The sequence below is a fragment of the Molothrus ater genome, chromosome 6, assembly GCF_012460135.2.
Source record: "Molothrus ater isolate BHLD 08-10-18 breed brown headed cowbird chromosome 6, BPBGC_Mater_1.1, whole genome shotgun sequence".
Classification (NCBI taxonomy): Eukaryota; Metazoa; Chordata; class Aves; order Passeriformes; family Icteridae; genus Molothrus; species Molothrus ater.
Genome location: NC_050483.2, coordinates 39,242,985 through 39,263,807, shown reverse-complemented (window position 1 = coordinate 39,263,807; position 20,823 = coordinate 39,242,985). Strand labels below are relative to the sequence as shown.

At 42.4% G+C, this 20,823-nt stretch overlaps 2 protein-coding genes across 2 annotated transcripts in view; one reads left to right on the top strand and one right to left on the bottom strand.

Annotated features, from left to right (window-relative positions):
• LIN52 (lin-52 DREAM MuvB core complex component) overlaps nt 1-8,957 on the bottom strand; it is a 40,679-nt gene extending 31,722 nt beyond the window's left edge. Inside the window, exons 1-5 of the mRNA XM_036385124.1 lie at nt 8,870-8,957; nt 8,713-8,787; nt 8,490-8,527; nt 7,959-8,025; nt 6,532-6,615 (exon numbers count right to left, since the gene is read on the bottom strand). Coding sequence (XP_036241017.1) covers nt 6,532-6,615; nt 7,959-8,025; nt 8,490-8,527; nt 8,713-8,787; nt 8,870-8,888 — 283 coding nt within the window. The 5' untranslated portion in view covers nt 8,889-8,957. The remainder of the gene's footprint in view (nt 1-6,531; nt 6,616-7,958; nt 8,026-8,489; nt 8,528-8,712; nt 8,788-8,869) is intronic.
• A 237-nt stretch (nt 8,958-9,194) lies between these two features.
• Nucleotides 9,195-19,636, top strand: ALDH6A1 (aldehyde dehydrogenase 6 family member A1). The gene is made up of 12 exons (XM_036385123.2): nt 9,195-9,270; nt 9,441-9,503; nt 11,567-11,641; nt 12,977-13,138; nt 13,719-13,797; nt 14,345-14,647; nt 15,354-15,475; nt 15,723-15,912; nt 16,588-16,769; nt 17,181-17,360; nt 17,551-17,649; nt 18,112-19,636. The coding sequence occupies exons 1-12, from the start codon at nt 9,211-9,213 to the stop codon at nt 18,214-18,216; spliced, it is 1,620 nt and encodes a 539-aa protein (XP_036241016.1). The 5' UTR covers nt 9,195-9,210; the 3' UTR covers nt 18,217-19,636.
• Nucleotides 19,637-20,823: the final 1,187 nt, after the last annotated feature.

The following is a 20,823-nucleotide window of genomic DNA, read 5'->3' as shown; positions in this document are numbered from 1 at the left end:
ACTCTTTTGTCAGCAGTCAAGTTGATAATAACACTGCTATATCTTCATCATAACTGGCACTGAGACTGCTGTGGGATGTAGATCCAAATCACACGCTACTCTTTCACTTTCTTTCCTTCCTGCCTCTCCAAAAGGCAGTTCTCTTTCTCCAGCTCCACCACAACACTTTAGATAGTCTTATTTCCCAAGGAAATAGAGAAAGAGTTCATGTTATAGAAAGAGTCAGCTCTTCTAAACAGTTTCAAAACCTCATTTTGACTACTAAGAAACCACAAGAGTCCAATTCACTTTTCCATACAAGTCTCCAGACTAGAATGGACATACAGCTTTTACTAAAATGGACCAACAACAGATTTCAGAAGATGTCATAAGACATTTAAAGCAACCTTTACTTGCACATCTGTTCATATGTTGGTTTCCTACAAATGTAAGAACCTGAAACGTTTTGTTGCAAACAACTGTACATACACACCAGAAAGAGCACCAGGCAACTGTAATGCAGAAGTAAGGCCGTGTTCACAAATGTAAAGTAAGACTTCTGAGCTTAAAAAGCCTCTGTGTTGCCAGAACTAAAGAAAAAGTGGTTATGATCAGAAAATATTTTTATCTGATCAATTACATAATTGATAGAAACCTGTTGGGGTACAAAGGCCAGGTGTTTTGCATGGAGCCTAAAAATCATGTTCATGCTACATGGAGACACACCCAGGCAATCCATTACACAAAAGGAAAAAGATATTTCAGTAAAAGGGTACATTATCTTCCCTAATTTACTTATTTTGATTCTAATTCAGCAACTTTGTATATACAAAGTTCAAGTGTAGCAACTGTCATGCCCTATTTCCTAGTTTGGTAAGTTCCATCCCACCAAGATGGAGCCCAATTTAAACATATCCTACCTATGATCAGCATCAAAAAAAAGTAAAAAACATAAACAACATCCAAAACTCAATGACAGTAGCCTGCAAGGATCACTGACAGAACTAAGGGTGTATGCTCAAAAAATGCTGCAGTTAAATCCTGATTAACTGCTCTGCCCCTCCAAACCTACAAAAAAGCTGAACTTGCAGGCAAGAGATCACAACAGGCAGCATTTATCTGAAATGAAAAATGAAAAACTGAAGACTACCAATCTAAGGAAAAGTGGTGATCTGTACATAGCTTGGAATTCAGAAGGACTCCTTTATGATTTTCCAGAAATTTCAGAGGCTGCTGAGGTTGCAGAAGACTACAATTCAAACCCAATGACAGCCTAACTTGAGAGCAAGGTAGTTGTTCCTCATTCATGTGCCCATCCGTCTCTTGCTGTCTCTGGAAGAGTCCCTCCATTACAGGGAACCCTCAGAGATTTCTGCTAGTGGCTGCCTAACTACCAGGCAGTTTAGCCTATTACTAAAATAAATAAATGAAAATATCCATTGTCAAACAAAAGGTCCTTCCAACCCACCACCCTGACTGACATGCCAATGGCAAACATCTGTAGAAGAGTGCAAGTGCAGGGAGGCACCCAGCTGTACCTGCACAGTAATCTCTCTCTGCTTTCTGCATCTCCAAGATGTCCAAGGCACTGGGGACTCCTCAGCAGACATCGTGGAAGGATTTATCTTCCAATCATTTTTCTCATTACTGAGTGAGAAACTCCATGACCACAAGCTCCAGTGGTGATGTGTTCGATTTCAATGCACAACACAAGTACCTCCTCATGTCTGTCCCCACACACTCTTTCATTCTCTCTGGCTCCCATACTATGAGAAACCATGAAGAGTCATTCCCTAGTCACACTTGCTGTGCATTAATGTTTTACAGACCTTTTTCACATACTACATCAGCTGTTTCTCTCCAGGCCAAAAAACCCTAGCCATTTACTTATTCCTCATATTAAAGAAAATGATCACTGACTGACTAAGCTGGACTGGCTTTTCCTCTACAAGTCTGGTACTACAAGATGACCAACCTTTTGTTGTTCACCTGCAATCTCCCAGGTCATCCAGGTCTAATCTGTGGGCCCTTGGTTAAAGATCTCTTCAACTGCAACATTTTTTTTATTTGCTTGAACATATATGGAAAATAAATCAGCCTTACAAAGAACATAGGAGCAAAGGTGCTAGAACCTAGTGAAAGCCAGGGTGCACCAAACCATGGGAAACTATAAATAAAGAGACTTAGTTGAGCATATTTGGGAACTGTCCCATTCCTCTTGAAAGAGTATGAGGATTTGACATTGGATAACACAGTCATTCCTAATTTTACAGCACGAACATTACAAACTACCTTCAACTCCAAATAAAAATTTAACCTAACACAAGAGATTAGACTAGCAAAAATCACTGACAAGGAAATTATAAATGATATTCATATCTGTTTGGTCAGTTATCCCACATTTTCTAATATTTAAGGCACACACAGCACCCAGGCACCATTACCCTCACAAAGATATTGGGGCTTAAGAAGAACAGTTTTGCAGAAGTCTCACACTGACAGTACCACTGGAGCTGTACCATGATACCACAGTGGCTAAATAACTATTCTGGCAGCAGTGAGATTTTATAAACATGGCTGTGATACCAGCTATCTATATTTACATTTCAGGACTTCTGAACCAGTATAGCAGGTGTTATCTGAAAAATATCAGAGATTCACAGGGAAACAATAGCGGGGCCTTCAAAAGTCCCTGGACAACCACATATCTTCAGTGACACAGTGCCTTTCCCATGCTCCCATCCTACATATATTTTATACATAAGTTTTTTTCTGTTCAGAAAAAAACCACACTTTAAGTATTTTTTTTATAAAAAAAGCATTTTCCTCTGTGTTTGTAGTTCTCAGATATTTCTCTCTGTATACCTACATCCCAAAGGATGAGAGAACATATCTTTAAATGCATGGACTCTCAGAGTTGTCAGTTCATGAAACCAAGACTTCAAAATTCTAAAGTCAAAGTTGACTTTGCAAAGGTGCAATGGGTCATACAGTGGAAAAACAGAGCTTCCAACCTAAATTTGCAATTATTTACATTAAGTGTTTTGAAACTTGCTGCTTTGTGGGCCACAAACATTGAGTCAGGGCCTGTGACTGTGTTCTCAAAAAAGAACTATTTCCCTCTTGCTTGCCACATTAGCTGGGGTCTGCTCATTCTGCAGTGCTCACTACTCCACTCCAAGCAAAGCCTGCAAGTGGAAAAATGTTCGTAACAAGACTTTTATATCTTTTTCTTCCCCAAACTCAAAAATGAGACTCACTGAGTGGCTGCAGCCCACATTCAGAAGAGCTACTATGCCTCCCAAAGTCACCCTAACTGTATGAACAACTAAAAGTCAGTGTATTCATGGAGCCCAATTCCTCCTCCCTTAAAATACCCACATTAACAGGAACAGTAAAATTGACACAAAGCAGGACTTTAAATACTAAAAATTGTTTTGATTATTCTAACCAATAAAATAATTAATTAACCAAAGGAAAATAGAAGCTCTAATGTGAGAAGGTTGGACTTCATAATCTTGGAGGTCTTTTCCAGCCTAAATGTTTCTGTGATTCTTAGAACCAAAGCAAAAAGAGAAAAGCAGCTACAAGCAAAATGATGGGGTAAAATTTTACAGACCTTTAAAAGCTGACAAGGAAACACAAGCTGAAACCTCAGAAGTGCTGAAAAATAATTTATTTTTAAAATACTTTCTTGATACAAGGACCTGAGCCTGGAAGCTTTCAGAGAACTCCAGAATCATCTTTTAACAAAGAATAAATACACAAAAGAGACCCAAGCCTGTCCTTAAAGAGGAAAGTAAAAATTTTCTTTTAAATGGTTCATGCTACAAAAATTCTGCTTCATTCAAGGAAAGCTATTGACATGAATCCTGTGCTAAGGAAGGGAAGAATATTCTGTAAGGAATATTTTGTGCAAGAACCCAACTACTAGCATGACAGGAAGAAAGTGGTAGAACAAGCTGCGAAGAAAAGCCAAATTATATGTTGATAAATTAAATTGATTCACAGAACCCATGGGGTAGTCAACAAACTAGAGAGGGTTTCAGAAAGTAACGGGAATCCCCCATGGGAAAAAGAAGGGAGGAAGTTAGTTGTATAGAAAGGAAATCTGTGAAAAGCACAGAACCAAAGAGGAACTGAGAAAGCCATGGCCAAAAAGTTTGGACAGCTGGGATTGTAGATAATAAAATGTGGGATTCAGATAACAGCATTCAACTGTTCCTAGATGAAAGCCATCCAGATGTCTCATCAAAATGGACAAAACATTCAATACATCTGTTCCAAACTTGTCAAGACTGTCCTCTTATACAGACAAAACAGTAAGAGAGTTCATATGAATTCAAAAAATAAGACATGTAAGTCAGTAATTATTAATTTATCAAACTACATCATGCCAAATCAATTATTCAGATTTCAATGCTAATGTTGCAATAGTACCTCAATAAATAACCTTTTAAAAAGGTACCCTGTCCCAGAGCACTTTGCCTAATGAATTCTAATGCAAAATTGATGTAAAGTATGTTGTGAACTGGGTATAACAATAACAGATCTCACAACATGATTGTAATGTCACTCAATAGATACATTTTTCATGGAGTGCTGCAAGAATCACCCTGGTCCTGCACAGTACACAATTGATAACTTGGATGAAAATAAAAGTCTTTGAAAATACGAAGGATTTGAGGTGGGATCTAGAAGAGAAGAGTTGGAAGGAAAAGTAAGTTAATACAATGACGCAGAATTGTCTCTCAACCTCACTGCTGATTAAACACTTGAAAATACCATTAAAAAAGACAGTGCAGATTTTGAAAGGAAAATAAAAAAAAACAATCACAAAAAAACAATCTTGGGAAGAACAGCTTTAAACCATAACTGAAATGTCAGAGTTTTATAAAAAAGAAGCAAAACTTCCGCGGGAGGCCTCATGCTGCCATCTAGAGGAGACAGGTCAGCAGCAGGTTTGGTCCTGCTTTTGACAGCCAGTTTCAATGAACTAGCCAAGTCAAGAGGGAGTAAATTTGAGTAACGAGATATAAGCAACTCATATACGTCCAAGACCAAACCACAAGTCCCTTACCTTCAATGGACAGATATTTTGGATTTTTTTCTTGTTCTCTTACTCATCTAACTTCATAAGAGAAAATAACCTAAAGACAGTATTAGGAAAAACAGTCCTGAGCAGCTTCTGTTCAAATTCCACAACTAATTTTTGGTAAAAATTTTCCAAAGATAAATTTATATTACAACACACAAAGTATTCAATGGATTACAGTAAAGGAAAACTGCCTTCAGTGACAAGAAGTTACGAGCATGGAAACCTTTCATAAAGGTTGAAAACTCAAGATTTAAGTTATAACTGTTGAGCCTCGTATTTCAGTTTTCATTCACTTTGTCTTCTTTACTTATGCACTTGTTCTCACTAAAAATAAATGGAACCACATGCAACAAATATTGCACATGCAATAAGGAAACAAATACCTCCCTAACTTTACTGCAACTCAGGCTCTGCTAAAGTCCATCTAGCAGAATAACACTGTCTGACATCAGAGCCTGCAGCTTAACTGAGAAAGCCAACCATCAGCCAACCTTTGCATTTGACTCAGTTTTACACTGTTATACTTTAACTGCTACTCCACCAAATGCTTTACACAGTCTTAACAGATGTTAGCACTGAAAGTAAAATAAACTTGAAGTATGTTAAAACAAGCTTAATGATTTGTTATTAAAAATGCATTAGGCTATCCTATGTTTGCAATCAGAAAGACTCTAAAGGTTTATTACTAAGTTGTGTTACCCACTGAAAGGAAGGTGAAAGACTTGAAACTTTTGGTGCTTTGTGTAGCCCAAGAGTAATTACAACCATGGTCTATGTTAGAGCATAACTAAACAGAAAAAAAAATAAATGTGGCAGTATGTATGGGTAGCATTAAAAATGACACCACAATACTCTTGAAATCCTCAAAGCTGGATCAACCTGTTAACAAGAGCTCTAAAAACGAGACAATGGAAGAAACTCTTTCTTCAAAAAACCACAGTAAGAGCTGGCTGTTTGCAATTGGGATGAAAGTCATCTTTATTCCTCAATGACATCACTGCCTGCCACAACTGAGTGTAGAAAAAAGTAACAGCAACAGAAGCAGAAAACAGTATGAAAAGCAAAGTGACAGGAGAATCCTATACACAAGTGCAAGTTTCCCTGTGGAGGCAGTGCATGGAATTAGAGAGTAGTACTGCCACAAGGACTCTGAGAAATACCTTTACTATCTGAGTGGGAAATTAAGCAAAGTGACCTGATTTATGTAAGACAATGCTAACTCAGGAACAGAAGTCTCTGTGCCACTGGGTAACACCAGACTGACATACATGTTTTCCCCCATGCAGGCAGGCTCTAAGTTGGAGACGTAAGCTCATCTCTCATCCTGTTGCAGGAGGTCACTGTCAAACACTTGCCAAATCTGCCAACACACTTTTCCAGCTACCAATGTACAAGCACATGCTTTAGTGGAAAGATTTGGAATGCAGTCAGTCATATCTGTGTACAGCACTTACATTCATCCAGTCCCAGTTGATAAGCCAGGTTCTGCAGGCCACGAACCTTTTCCATCAGATTAGCTGTAGTAAGGCTTCCCAACTCTGAAGAAGAGAGAAGGTGAATTTTAACACTGTCTATAGTCCTCTAGGAGCAGCTCACCTGTTTAGTACTTCACAGAGCACTTTCAAGCCATACTTCTGTTAGAATCTGTTTCAGTGAACAGTGTATGTTCAAAATTCAAGCTGACTCCATTGCTAATTTTAACATAAGGAAAAAGACACCCATGACTCTAGTTCATGCTTTAATCTGCCACCATTGCAAAGAGTAATTTGATCCATACTTTGGAAGCTCCTGTAAGTCACATTGCAACATGAATAAACTATATAAAAGTATGTAAGGGAACGGACTTACTTTGCATTAATAACGTGAGTTCAAGCACATTTCTTGGAGCAAGTGAGAGTTAAATCATCTCACTTTCACTCTGCAGCTGTGACATGTCACTATGACACAATCACACATCACCATCCAGAATTCATGACAGGCAGAGCACACTGAAGGATGTTTACTGCAAACTAACAGCTGCAACATGCAGCAAGTGTACATGCTAGCTAGTCCTGCTGTAACTTGCCCTTGCAGCCTCACCATTGCATTGGAGCTCCTGGATCTGTGAGGGAACACACACACATGTAGAGCATCTCTGAACAAGTCAATTAACACGTCTAAGCTACTCACCACCTGATCAGCTGAGCCCCTCCAAAAAATCCATGCTACTTCTCAAAATGCAGGAGATGCTCATTATACTTATGCAGTGATAAAAAAGGCTCAAACATGTTACACTGCCTGTTTTGAAAAATCAGCCTGCCACTGACATCTGGATAGGCTCTTGGAAATAACTGGTTTAATGAAAATGGCTATCATTAGCAAGATGAAGAGACTTCTGAGTTGGAGATTCTGCAAACATGATGGCTAGAGATCTCAGGCCATAGGGCCACCACCAGAACATTTAAAGAACAAGTGCTTTAAGCCTCTTAAGCAAGTAGTGAATTCACATCTGCTTTGGCTGTGGAAGGGGCTAACAGCAGGCCTGTTAGCTAAAGGAGCGAGAAGAAGCTGAGAAGTCAGAAGAAACTGATAAAGAGTTCTCTCCAAGGCTGTAACCAAGGAGACCGAGAGAAGAAAGTTAGAAGAACTTTGCAGCTGGATGAAGCATTTTTAGAAAGTTAGTTAAGTCACTATAACTTCTCGCCAATAGTATTATGTTGATTTATTGTGGCCAATAGTAAAGATAAAAGAAGCATAAACAATTAGAAAGTGTATAAAAATCAGCCATGTTCAATAATAAAGTGTTGCCAACTGAGACTGCTTGTAGTCTCTGCTTTATGTCGTGACCGCCTCGACAGCGACATTTGGCAACCTCGATTCCTGCCCCAATATTCATACTCACCCTTCAGCATATCAATATCATCATTTTCTAATTCAGCCATCCACTTGGGAGGAGAACTTGTAATTGGCTGTTTTGAAAAAATAGAAGTTCATATTCAGAAAAGTCCATTTCTAGAATTATACAGTGAAGTATGATCTGTATTGAAAACTAGTTATGCCGACAGCAAAAATATGAACATGCGCTCCATAGAAATACTTTTATGTTTAATCTTCTTTCTTCCTGGACATTTTAGAGTTTAAAACGGCATACCACTATCCACAAGCCAAAAATCAGTATGAAAAATAAGATTTTCTGAAGTTTAAAACCCTTTATTACTTCCAAAGTATAATTCTCATACACAGTGAACTGCATAAAGTATAAAAAAGAAACACATATATAAAATATACATTAAAACCAAAAGGTATATTGTAGCATACACTGGAGTTATTACTGAGATACGGTCCATAGAAGATGTAAAGCCCGCAAGAGAACCTGCAGATCTACCATTACACGGAAGGAGGAAACGCGAAAGGCAAAGCAGCGCTCACTCACGCTTTTGAAGGAGGCGGCGAACTCGGCAACGCCGGGCACTGGGGAGAGAAAGCGGAGGTTGGCGGGGGGTGAGCGTCCCTGCGGGCAGTACCGCCACCGCGCCCCGCCCGGCCCGTACAGAGCGGCTCTCCCCACTCTGCCCCAGAACGGCCCGGCCCCGGTCGGGCTCTCCCCACCCCACCCGGAGCTGTCACCCTCGGGGTCGCGGGCCCGCCGGACTTACGCTGCTCGGGCCACAGGTCCGGGGAGGCGCGGTCCAGCTTCTCGAAGCTCAGCAGCGAGGCCTCCAGGTCGGCGCCTGTAACAGAGAGGGAGTGAGGGGAGGCCGGGCGGGGAGCGGCGCGGGGCAGCGGCGGTGCCGCCGAGTCCTCCCGCCTCACCGTCCGCCGGAGCCGCCATGGCGCGCGCCTCACGTGACCGCCCTCACGCCCGCGGCCGAGCGGGAGCGGAAAACAAACCCCGCCCCCGATCCCCACGTGCCGCTCTCGCGGCCGCCGCGGGGCGGCGCTGGGCCGGGCGGGGCCGGGCCTCGACGCTCGGAGGGCGGCTCGGCCCCCTCCGCCAATCGGCGGCCCGGCACGGGGGGCGGGGGCCGCGGGAGGCGGGGCCGGAGCGGCTGCTGGCGGCGATTGGCCGCGGTCCGCGCGGGGGCGGGGCCCGAGGCGGGGCGGGCGGGGCGGGGGGCGCAGCCGGGGGCTCGGAGCGGGGACCCTCGGCCGGGATGGCGGCGGCGGCGGCGGCGCGCGGAGTGTGGGGCGGGCGGCGCCGTGTGGCGCTCAGGGTGAGGCGGCCGGCCGGCCCCGGCCCGCTCGGGGGCGCAGGGGGGTCGTGGCTCACCTGGCCCCGGGACCCCGCGGGGGGGTCGGTCCCGGGCGGGGAGCAGCCGGAGGGGGGTCGGGGGGAGGCGCTGCCTGACCCGCCCTGAGGTGCTCTGTGCTTCCCTCCGTCCAGCTGCCGCGGAGAGCCGGTGCCCCCTGGATCGCCTCAGTCGCCGCGTCCTTCTCCTCCTCGGTGGTGAGTGCCCATCCCGCGGAGCGGAGCCGGTGGGCGGGGGAGGGAGGCGCGGGAGAGCCCCGGGCGCCGCCGCCCGCCGGACACTGCCCTCAGGGCGGCTCCGCTGAGGCCGCTCCCGCCCGCTCGGCTGGAACCCCAGTGGGTCCGGTGGAACAAACATCGGCACTGCCCCCGTGCTCCACGGGAGGGACGGAAAAAAATTCCATGTCCGATTTGTGAGAGTTGGGAGCTGAGCGGGAGCCGCCCGTCACATCGCGTTCCTGCCGGTGGCTCTGGACTGGCCTCATGCATCTGTTTGCGACAGAGAGAGGATCTGGTTTCCTTCGGACAGTATCAAACAGCTTTAGTTGTTTTACTGCCTTTTTTCCTCCGCTGTCCATGGCTGCTCTGTCTCCGAACTCCAAACCAGGATTCCATAAGTAGTCTGCTTTGCTACCGTCCATGTTTCCACAGCCGGTGCATTCCCTACATACAAAAAGGGTGGCGATCTTATGGAAAAAGTACAATCAATTTTAATTCACCATTTCCTGGCTTGCTTAAAGTATTTTTTGTTGCATGTGCAATGTTTGAGATATACTTTCTAAGCAATTTGAAAAAAAGAACATTAACTCCATTGCACTGGAGTCTGTGTGGGTCTTAAAGCCCTGGAGTTTGCAGCTCCATTGCATTAGCCTCAGTGAAGCTAATGGAGTGATTGACAGCCATAGGAGTTTGTCATTTTTTAGACCAGCACTAGACCAGCAGCTTTTCTGACAGTCAGGAAATTCGGTCAAGGGACTCAGATTTCCTGTGCTTCCTTCCAGGTTCTAGAGATTGTGTTTTCATAGGCACAGATTCCTGCCTCTCTTCCCCAAGTGTGATTCCAGCTACATAATCATCTGCAACTTTTTAATTTTAATTCTCTTCTAGTGTTGCTTTCCAGATCATTAAGTTTTGCTTGTCCATTAACAGACTTATTTTATACTTCTGATCCTAGCTTTCTCATCTCAAAGCTTTCTCAATTTGTTCCAACTAACACTGCTGCTTATTTTTTTTCATTTTCATCCACTTTTCACTGTCGTTACTTGTCCACCCAATACCATTTATGTTCCTGATTCTTCCTCTGTTCTCTTCTCTTCATTACACTTTGGATAGCATCCAAGTCCTCATCTCCCTTTCATAATTCCACATCATAATTTCTTCAGTTTTCTGATATATTTGGGCTTATATCCCAGCTCTGTTGACCTGTCCCATTTCTGTTGTTCATGCAGAAGATCCATTTCCCCTTTCTCTTACCTCTTCTCCCCAAGTCATGGATTTGTGTCATGATTAACTGGTTCTTGCTTTCTCTTAGTTCTCTCCTTACCTACCAATGTCAACTCATCTTTTCTAGTTCCTTAATTTATACAGTCACAATTTGTTTTCCTGCATGGTAGAGTTTTGTTGCCTATCTAATGCTAATCACAGCTTTTACCTCTGCTTTCTGTTCTGTTCAATGTTTGCCTGAACTTCTTATTCCAAACTTTCCTTGTCCCTTCTCTTCATCTGAATGGGAAGGTTCTGTTTTCTGTGCAGCCAGGACAGTCCACAGATACAGGTTTCTTGCTCTTAGTTGCAAGACCCAGTGGGGGGTGGGGAAAGTCCAATTTTCTGCTTGAAGCCATAAACTGCAAAGATGAACCTGCTTAGTGGCTTGATGGGAAGGAGGCACATGGGACAGTGGTACAGTCTGCACTGGGTTCATGGAATTCCCATGAAGTGAATTATTAACTGTTTCTTCTGAACATTTATGAGTTGCAGTTTTTCAGGTTTTGATTAAACAGATTGGAACAATTCTGAACATAAGCAGAGCAATGTATTTTTTTTCTATAACTGCTTTTAGAAAGAATTTTGGCCATTTTGGTGTAAAGTGAGAGCAAAATGGGGCAGAGAGCAGTTAGCTGGGTCTTGCTGTGAAGACTGGATCCAGACTGTAGTGGTTCACATAGCAGTAAATGATGAAGGCTTGCATGTAATATGGCACACAGGTCTTTAGGCACATTGAGACAAAAATAACTCACTGTCCAATATTTTGCCCTCCACAGCCAACAACCAAACTCTTCATTGATGGGAAGTTCATTGAGTCCAAAACTACTGAATGGATTGATATCCACAACCCAGTAAGTGAATGGTCTCATCTTATGTAAACACTGTGAAACAAAGGTCTGTGCCTCTCTTCAGGGATGTGGCAGAAGAAAAACATACACATATTTCTTAGGAAAGGTTTAGACTTGGAGCTTAAGTCAGACTACAGCTTCTCAGTTTCCTTCTCACATGAAATCTCAGTCTCAGAATAAGTTACTATCACCTTTACCTCTCTCACATAGTAAGCCTCTGATCTCCAGAAAGGAAGCTTAAATTTTGTTGGTTTTTTTTTTTCATAGAAAGCCTCTGTGATGATTATGTCAAATTTCTGAAGGGTGTCTTTCACCCTGTATATGAAATCAACTGGGTGTGATTTGATGCCAGCTGAAAGTGAAGTCATGATAGAGGCTGATATTACTCTCAGAGTAAAAAGGTGAAAAATCCTGACAGCTCCTCTCCTTTCAGAGAGCTTCTATCTCTGACCCACAATAGTCACAGAGCTGGATGCCATGCAGTGCAAAATAGATAAGTAGCACTTGTATTGTCTATGTATTCCACCAAAGACAAATGGAAATGAAGTTGCACTCAGAATTCTGATCCTCCTGGCCTCCCTAGTAAGCATTCAAACAGCCGTTTCTAAATCTTCTCTGTGAAGCTCTATTTTCATTTGCTTTGTGGAAATGATCAGAGCAGCAAGTCATGTTCAGGAAGCTCATTTGGTCACTACATAGCAAGCAGTGTTCTTGTTTAATTTTCTTCCTCTTGTTTTGAGTAGTTTCTCTCTTAGTAAGATATCTGAAATTTTTGTCATGTCAAAGCAGATTTAATTTTTAAGAGAACATTAGAAGGAGGTTAAAGTGACAAAAAGCTTGAAGTTAAAATACTGTAGAGTTAAGGTTGCATGTAAATATAGTACTTTGGCCTAGGGGTATGAGTAAGCTAACATCGATGGCAATTCCACAGTCATGTACTGATTTTCACTAAGGAATTTTACCTCATTTAGTGTGCAAGAGGGACAGCCAGATGAACCAAGACAATGGAGAGGGAAAAAGACCATAGCCCACAGAAACTTTTGCCTTATACTCTCTAGAAGTTTCAAGATAGACAAGTCACTTCAACTCCAGCTTGGAAATCAGCACCGCATTTGTAGTTTTCTGAGTGCCTAACTTGATATATTTGGAGTGCAGGTTTTCAGAACTACTCCAGTTGTAGCCCAGGCCTTTTGTGTGCAATCAGGGAAGACATTTCCTTTGTGCGCTGCCCTCAGAAGTATAACTCCTTGTAGAACAAGAATATTAGGTGTGTGCTGTGAAATGGTTGGTGGGAGCAGATGGGAAAAGCTGAGTTTTGATGCAATTTTTCTGTTTCAGGCCACAAATGAGGTGGTTGGCCGTGTACCGAAAGCCACAGCCAGTGAGATGGAGGCAGCTGTGGCTTCTTGCAAAAAGGCTTTTTGGAACTGGTCAGAAACATCTGTTTTGAGTCGCCAGCAAATCTTTCTGCGCTACCAACAACTCATCAAAGACAATCTGGTGAGACACCATGGCTGTGTGTGATGGCTACAGCTGAATGCGTTGCAGCTGATTTTAGGAACTAAATTGAGAGACTCAGGGTTTACAGAGTTCTTGATGAGGTGTTGCCATGATCAAGGAACCAACTGAGACACTGTTGAGAGCTGCAGCAAAACACCTCCCATCCAATGGTAACAGAGAGGCTGCACTTCTTAGGGAATATTATTCTGAATTTGTCCCTTTACCAAGAGACCATGGAAGGAACTTTGAGCCTTGATGGAACATGTGTCAGTTGATGAAGACAAGTATGTTACAATGTTTTTGGGTTTCCCTAATGGATTTTTTGGTGTGTATGTGGTGTCATACCTGAAAGCATTAGAATACAAGCCATCCTAGGATGATTTCTTCTAAAATGTCACCTATGTGGGTTATTGGCTTCTTGTTTATAAGGAGCAAATCAGTCAGCATAGGTTTTTCTGGATTCTGTTCAGTCTATTCATTGTGATGTTCAACTCTCTGTTAATTCTGTCTTATCCTTGCAATCTATTTCATGGGTGGGCACTTTTCTAACATTCATAAATATTGTGCTTTCCATTTTCAGAAAGAAATTTCCAAACTCATCACCTATGAGCAAGGGAAGACCCTGGCTGATGCTGAGGGAGATGTTTTCCGAGGCCTCCGTAAGCTGCTGGCTCCTCCTGTTAAAAAAGGGGGTTTGAGAACCCACAGGAAGGGATGAGGTCTCCTGAGCAACTGATTGTTCTGTATATGTTGATCCCTTTATAGCCCCCTAGTCAAAGAAAAGTGTCAATTGTAGCTCTAATCTGAAGAGTTTTCTTAGATAGAGTATCTTTAAATCACTTCCAAGTCATTAGAGCTTTTTCTAGGAGTGACTGCAAACTGCTAAAAAGGGATAAGAACTTCTCACCTGTTTTCAGATATCTAAGGTTGAGTCCCAGGTAGTACAATAGTGCTATACCTGTGCATTTTGTAGTGGGGCTGTTGTGTCTGTGCTTCTATCATAATGATGTGTAGTGTGGTCAAGAGAGAATCCATTCAAAATTTGTTCACAATGCTTGGCAGAGAGATTTTCTGGAGCACAGTGAGTTTTAAGTTGTGGGAGAAGAGGCTGGAAGAAAGAGGTGGGTCAAGGCAGTAGTGAAAAGGGAGTTTGGGGAGTAATTGTTAACAGATCATCCAGCAGCATATTTGCCCTTTCTGCTGCAGAGGTGGTTGAACACGCTTGCAGTGTGACATCCCTCATCCTTGGGGAGACCATGCCCTCCATCACTAAAGACATGGACACTTACACCTACCGCCTGCCTCTGGGCGTATGTGCTGGCATTGCACCATTCAACTTCCCAGCCATGATTCCTCTTTGGATGTTCCCCATGGCCATGGTTTGTGGAAACACCTTCTTGATGAAACCATCTGAGCGTGTACCAGGAGCACTAATGTTCCTTGCCAAGCTGTTTCAGGATGCTGGTGCCCCTGATGGGACCCTGAATATTATCCATGGACAACATGAAGGTAATAACAACCCTTCCTGGGAGATGACAAATGTATGTGTTGTGGTGTGTGCTCAGTGGGAGGTACCAGCTGGAGAGTCTGAGACTGCTGCTGTTAGATGGGTTTGGACAGATGCTTCAGCTCTATTGATGAAGCTGAAAGGTGAGTGGGAGATTTTCTGTCACCTTGCGCCAGATCCTTTAGGAGATACAGTGGACAAAATTTTGGGGATTGGGGTCAGAGTTCCCAAGGCATGTAAGTGCTCAAATTCTATTTAGCAACCTAAACTGCAACTAAAATAAGTAGATAAATCATCTTGGTTTCGCAAGGAAGCCTAAACAAGAATTAAGTGCCTCACTGACTATACAGTGGATGCCAGTATCCTGGCTCATAACATGCTATTTTTTACAGTATACAAGTAGCTTCAGGACATGATAATACCAATAGAGAACAGTAACTTCACTTTGACATTGCTCAGACAGCCTGGGAGATGCCCAAAGCATGAAGAGATATAAGAGAGCCAGGAGAATGAAGGCAGGGCAGAAGTATGTGTCCTAAGAAGTGAGTGAAAAGTTACACAGACAGGCTTTCAGGGAACTCAGATGTAGGAAACACAGAGGCAATAATTTCAATGAGAAGAAAGATACATAGATTTAGTGCTGTGGGGGTGGGAATGGAGGGAAGCATTTGTGCACCACAGTTACAATGTATTATTTCCTATTTGAAGCTGTGAATTTCATTTGTGACCATCCGGATATCAGAGCAATCAGCTTTGTGGGATCTAATCAGGCTGGCGAGTACATCTATGAGAGAGGATCCCGGAATGGCAAGAGAGTCCAGGCCAACATGGTAATGTCTCCGAACAGAGCACTCTTTGAGCACATACACCACCTCTGTCACCTGTGAATGTTAAGAGACACCACACCACTCAGCAGCAGAAGCTGACTTTGCTGCTGATAGCTAAGTGATAAGGCTGCTCTCTTGCCAGCCTGTTGGTAGCAGAATCATAGCCACTATAAGAAATCATTGCCAGAGGGCTGGAGAAGAACCAGTCTGGGGTGGTTTATAATGGGAGACTGTGTGTGTTGTTTTTCAGGGAGCCAAGAATCATGGTGTGGTGATGCCTGATGCCAATAAAGAGAACACATTGAACCAGCTGGTTGGAGCTGCTTTTGGAGCAGCTGGCCAACGCTGCATGGCCCTGTCTACAGCAATTCTAGTAGGAGAAGCTCAGAAATGGCTGCCAGAGCTTGTGGACAGAGCCAAAAATCTTCGAGTAAATGCAGGTACAGACTGAGATAATTTTTACAAGGTACTTCACTTCTGTACAACCATGGCTTTTTAGGTCAGCTTATCTGCCATACCATGTTGTGACCCTTGGAGCTATTGGCACCACCGGTTTGATGTGTAGGGGTAGGAGCTAGCAGATTGTCTGGATTGGGAAACCCAGCCCTAGACTTGGAGGTAGGGATATGTTTTCAGCTGCTGGTGGGACTGTGATGCAATGTTTACAGGATCAGTCTTGTTTTAACTGGAGATTTGAGGTTAAATTTTTCTATGTTTAACTCATATCTGCCATTTATATAGCAACCTCATTTGAAGATCCTTCCAATTTGTAGTAAGCATACAATAAAAAAAAATGGAAACAAGTACTTTGAAAAAGCTAGACTGTTATTAATTCATGGGGAATTATATTTCATTTATATTCAATAAAGTGCTGCAAAGGGGAAAAGTTTCCTTCCTGAGAAGAATCTATTGTTGAATTTTGGCTTTCTGGTGATTCTGTATTGATTATGAGAGCTGCAGGCTATTGTTCCTGTTCATCAATCTCTCAAATCTGTGTTCTGTGTCTCAGAAACATCAGGATTTTCAGATTTTTCCTGCCAGTGTAGTTATCCCCCAGATGCCTATGAAGAGGAAGTTGTCAGAGTTAAAAACTTGGTGCCTCTGCCTCTTCACAGGAGACCAGCCTGGAGCAGATCTTGGGCCTCTAATCAGCCCCCAGGCTAAGGAACGGGTTTGCAGTCTGATTGAGAAAGGAGTAAAAGAAGGTGCCAGCCTTCTCCTGGATGGACGTAATGTCAAAGTGAAGGGTTATGAAAAGGGCAATTTTGTTGGACCAACGATCCTTGCCAAAGTCAAGGTAAGATGACCAAAATCAGTGCTTGCAAGGGTGTATTGCAGGGTCAGCTGAAAAATGGGTTGGCCAAATCAGTCAGGAATCAATGATCACTAGGTAGAAAGGCCATAAATGGCTCAGCCTTCCCTTGCACAGTGTCAATGAAGTACTCCTTGTAATGCAGGCAATAAAAGCAGAAAGCACTCTGGAGATGAAAAGTGCTGCCTTCTTTAGTGTACTAGATAGAGGACAGGGCATGGGAAATGGTGAAGAGGTAAGGAGGACTGAAGGATGGCCTGTGGCAATGCAGTATGATCAGTAATCCTAGGAATATCATGAGTACCAACAGCACGTGTGTTTCTTATATGCTATTTACTATGATATTTTTATTATATCCTTTATACAAGCTGCTTTTTCTGCTGTTTGTATTGGCAGCCAAACATGACTTGCTATAAGGAGGAAATCTTTGGGCCTGTCCTAGTGGTGCTGGAAGCAGACACTTTGGATGAGGCCATTGAGATGGTGAACAATAACCCCTATGGGAATGGAACTGCAATCTTCACCACCAATGGAGCCACAGCTCGGAAGTATTCTCACTTAGTAGATGTGGGGCAGGTATGTTCCAGCTAGGATTGTTGCTTTTAGCCCTCACCATTTACAGTGGGTAACCATTCTGCTGTAATCACTGCCCGCTCAGCCAGCAGTACCAGCCTCAGACATAAGAAAACAAAATGCAGAAGCATTTGGAGAGTGCTCTGCAATCTGCTATTTCTTGTGACTAATATGGCAGCTTTCCTTTGTGTAGGTGGGTGTCAACGTTCCAATCCCAGTACCTCTGCCCATGTTCTCTTTCACTGGCTCTCGTGCTTCTTTCAGAGGGGACACCAATTTCTATGGCAAACAGGTAACTTTGATTCAGAGTACTCCATTGGGTTGAATTGTGATAAATCTGAATTGTGATAATCATTGATATAAGTGTTATAAAAGGCAATGGGCAGATGGTCATCAGACCTCATTAGTGAGGAGACTTTGAAGGTATTTCAACCAGGAGACTGAAAACCAGCCAGTGATCAGAGCACCATAATGCATGTCACAATCATAGATAGCCCATTCCTCTTTATTTTTCCTCTAAGTAAAAAAAATGCAAGTCTTTTTAGGATATTTGAGAAGGGAGCAATAACTAGCAAGCTTTCTCACAGAATCAGAATCTTTGTGAAACTGGTAAAAAGAACAGGCTGACAAGAATTGTTTCCACAGAAGAAAACTCACTCCTGTTTAGATAAAGAAAAAACTGTTTGATATACCACTAGTGTAGACCTGAGGAATTCATAAGGCCAAATATCTGATACGTGGATCTCTCCTCCAGGGAGTGCAGTTCTACACACAGCTGAAAACTATCATTTCTCAATGGAAAGAGGAAGATGCCACCATTGCCAAGCCTGCTGTGGTTATGCCAACTATGGGAAACTAAACCAGCCTTTGCAGATGCTGTTCCTGGTGCCCTTCTATGCTGCACTTTCCAGCTTTGTCCTGACTATCACCCTTTACTTGGGAATGAATAGAAAGCTCCTTTGTCTCAAGGATCTGTTACTGTGCGGGCTCATGTGACTCATGGTCTGGATTTTCTGTTGCTGTCAGTGGTTTTTTTTGGTTAGCTGAACTAATTTTTTCCATACAACCTATCAAAGACTAAATAACCTTATCTAACTGAAAGGGCAGCCACTGACATAGGTCTTAGTTTGTGTTTCTTTCCAGACCCCGTGAACTTGAACATAACTCTGGTTTTCACTTCAGTATCTTTAGCCTTAGTGACTCACTCCTGACTACATCCTGTAGCAGGATTATTTACCTCTTTATCTTGCATATTAAGATTCTGAGTTCACCTTACTCTAGAGTACTCATTTTGAGTGACATAACTGGGACATCTTGAGTGTCTCACAGAAGTGACTTTACATATGATGAAAACAGCAAGCTGTCAGTCTTTCACCTGTCAAGCAGTTTCCAAAGCACTGGGAAATAGCTTTGTATGGATTTTTCAGGAAAGCATATTTGATTGCTTGTCTGAGCATGAAAGAAATTTCTGTATGGTACAGTGACCTTCACTGTACCTTTGACAGCTTGTAAACTTCTGTTCCTGTTCTGTCTGGGGCTTCTATGCTCAAGCTTGCCAGCAATTCCATTATAGCTGAAAGTTGTTTGGTGCCTTTTCCCTGTGCTAAGGGATACAAGCCTACACGTCCTGTACCATAATGAAACTGTGGAAGCAGAAACATAACCATGTATGTGTATCTTTGTGTCACAGCATCATGTGCGTCCGAATAAAATGGAGCCCAAGTAGACAGGTCAGTAGGAAGAAAGAACACATTTTTTAATAACAAAGCAGCCAGGCCTTGTCTGTTGGTTTCCTGATCGCAGCTGTCCTGATTGTAGCTGTATTTGTTGTGTTGGTTGATTGACTCCTTGTCACATTTGCTCAAACACAGTCATGTACTCTTGGGACTGCAAGTTCCTATTCATAAAGAGGAGTAAGACTTGGTATATACAATGTGGTTTTAAGAATCTCTGCATTTGGAGCTGGAGAACCTATATTTTTATTTCTGGTTCCTGAAAGATGATGCAGCCATGAAGGATCTGCAGGGATCTCACTCAAACATCCATGGAAAATAATATTCTTCTAATGATTGTAACCATTAAGTGTTCTAATTAAACAATCTGAATATGAACACTTTTTATCCTGCCTTCTGGTAAAGATGCCTTTTAACTGACAGCTCTATATTAGTGCAATTGCTGTGCATTCACTAATGTTTGTATCTTGTTTTTTTCCTCTGCTATACACTAGAGGGAAATTCTCACCTTGACATTTGATTACAAATTAAAAACATGCTAATATATTTCTGCAGAGCATGACTGTTCTTTGGTAAGACCTTACATAGGTGTGATGTTGATTTTATTCCCCTCTTCACAGGAGATGGTCTACAACTCCTGTAAGCCATGTATACATTTTCCTTTTACCATATTTCAGGGGCCTCTGTACCAGTTTCCTTGCAAAGCATTTCAAGGAATGCCTTGTTTCTGTTTCCATGTACATCTAATTTGATCACAGACATCTCCACCAAGTTATACCAACACTTTATACAGAGCTTCTAACCACTAGTCCAAATGGTAGTGCTTTGTACAGGGTCTTGCAAGCTCCTGGTTTGGGAAAAAATTAGGTCTTTAAGAAGAAGAAAAAGAAGTATATTTCAGATGGATTTCAGACACAGAGTCAAAGCAGCAGTGCAGCAGACAGGGGATCTAGAATTCACAGCCTTACTCTGAAGCCAGCTTTCAAAATGAAAAGTGCAGATGAGTTGCTAATTGCTGACTGCTGTTCATGGAAAGTATATAGCTGCCTTACTTGGTCTGTGCTTTTAACATCTGAACATTTGGAAGGATCACTGGAGAAGAGGATGAATCTGATAATGTGGCTTGCTATGTAATAAATATTAGGTTGGGATAAGTATTTTCTGTGTTGCAAAGGTAAAATATTCTAGATAAGTCACTATTAAGACATTGGCATTCACTCAAGTACCTAGGAAACAAATACTAATTAACAGCCTCTAGTACTGTCTACAGTCGTTTACTTTCAAAATGCTTTCATTTTCTCCCTAATCAGCATTGCTATTCTGATTTTGCTGTTGTCCTTGTATCCTTGTCCATTGTAACCTTTTAGAAATTCTAAAATCCATATTCTCCTGTAACAAAAGCTGTCTATTATCAAGGTTACCTGCTCCCTGAGGTACTGCAGGACTGTTCCTGCACTTTCTCCAGATATCTTCTACACACCTGTATGATCTTTTCAGTTGTGTGCAAACATCTTTTCTAATTATCTACGTTTCCAACAGCATTTTTACACAGATAGTTTTAAATAATTGAACTAGAAATACAAATCTTGTGTGTTCCTTTTCTAGTAATGAACTGCCTTTTTTAGATCAAGATGCAGATGCTATTTGATTGTAATTTACCTGCCTCATCTCACTGCTGTTACTGCTTTCCACTCATCTGTTTATTCTCCTTTTTATTTAATATTTCACATAAA

Coding starts and splice junctions, on each gene's coding strand:
- ALDH6A1 (XM_036385123.2), top strand. CDS start 9,211: ATGGCGGCGGCGGCGGCGGCGCGCGGAGTGTGGGGCGGGCGGCGCCGT. Junction 13,139..13,718: donor AACTCATCAAAGACAATCTG/GTGAGACACCAT, acceptor TTCCATTTTCAG/AAAGAAATTTCCAAACTCAT. Junction 13,798..14,344: donor AGATGTTTTCCGAGGCCTCC/GTAAGCTGCTGG, acceptor TTTCTGCTGCAG/AGGTGGTTGAACACGCTTGC.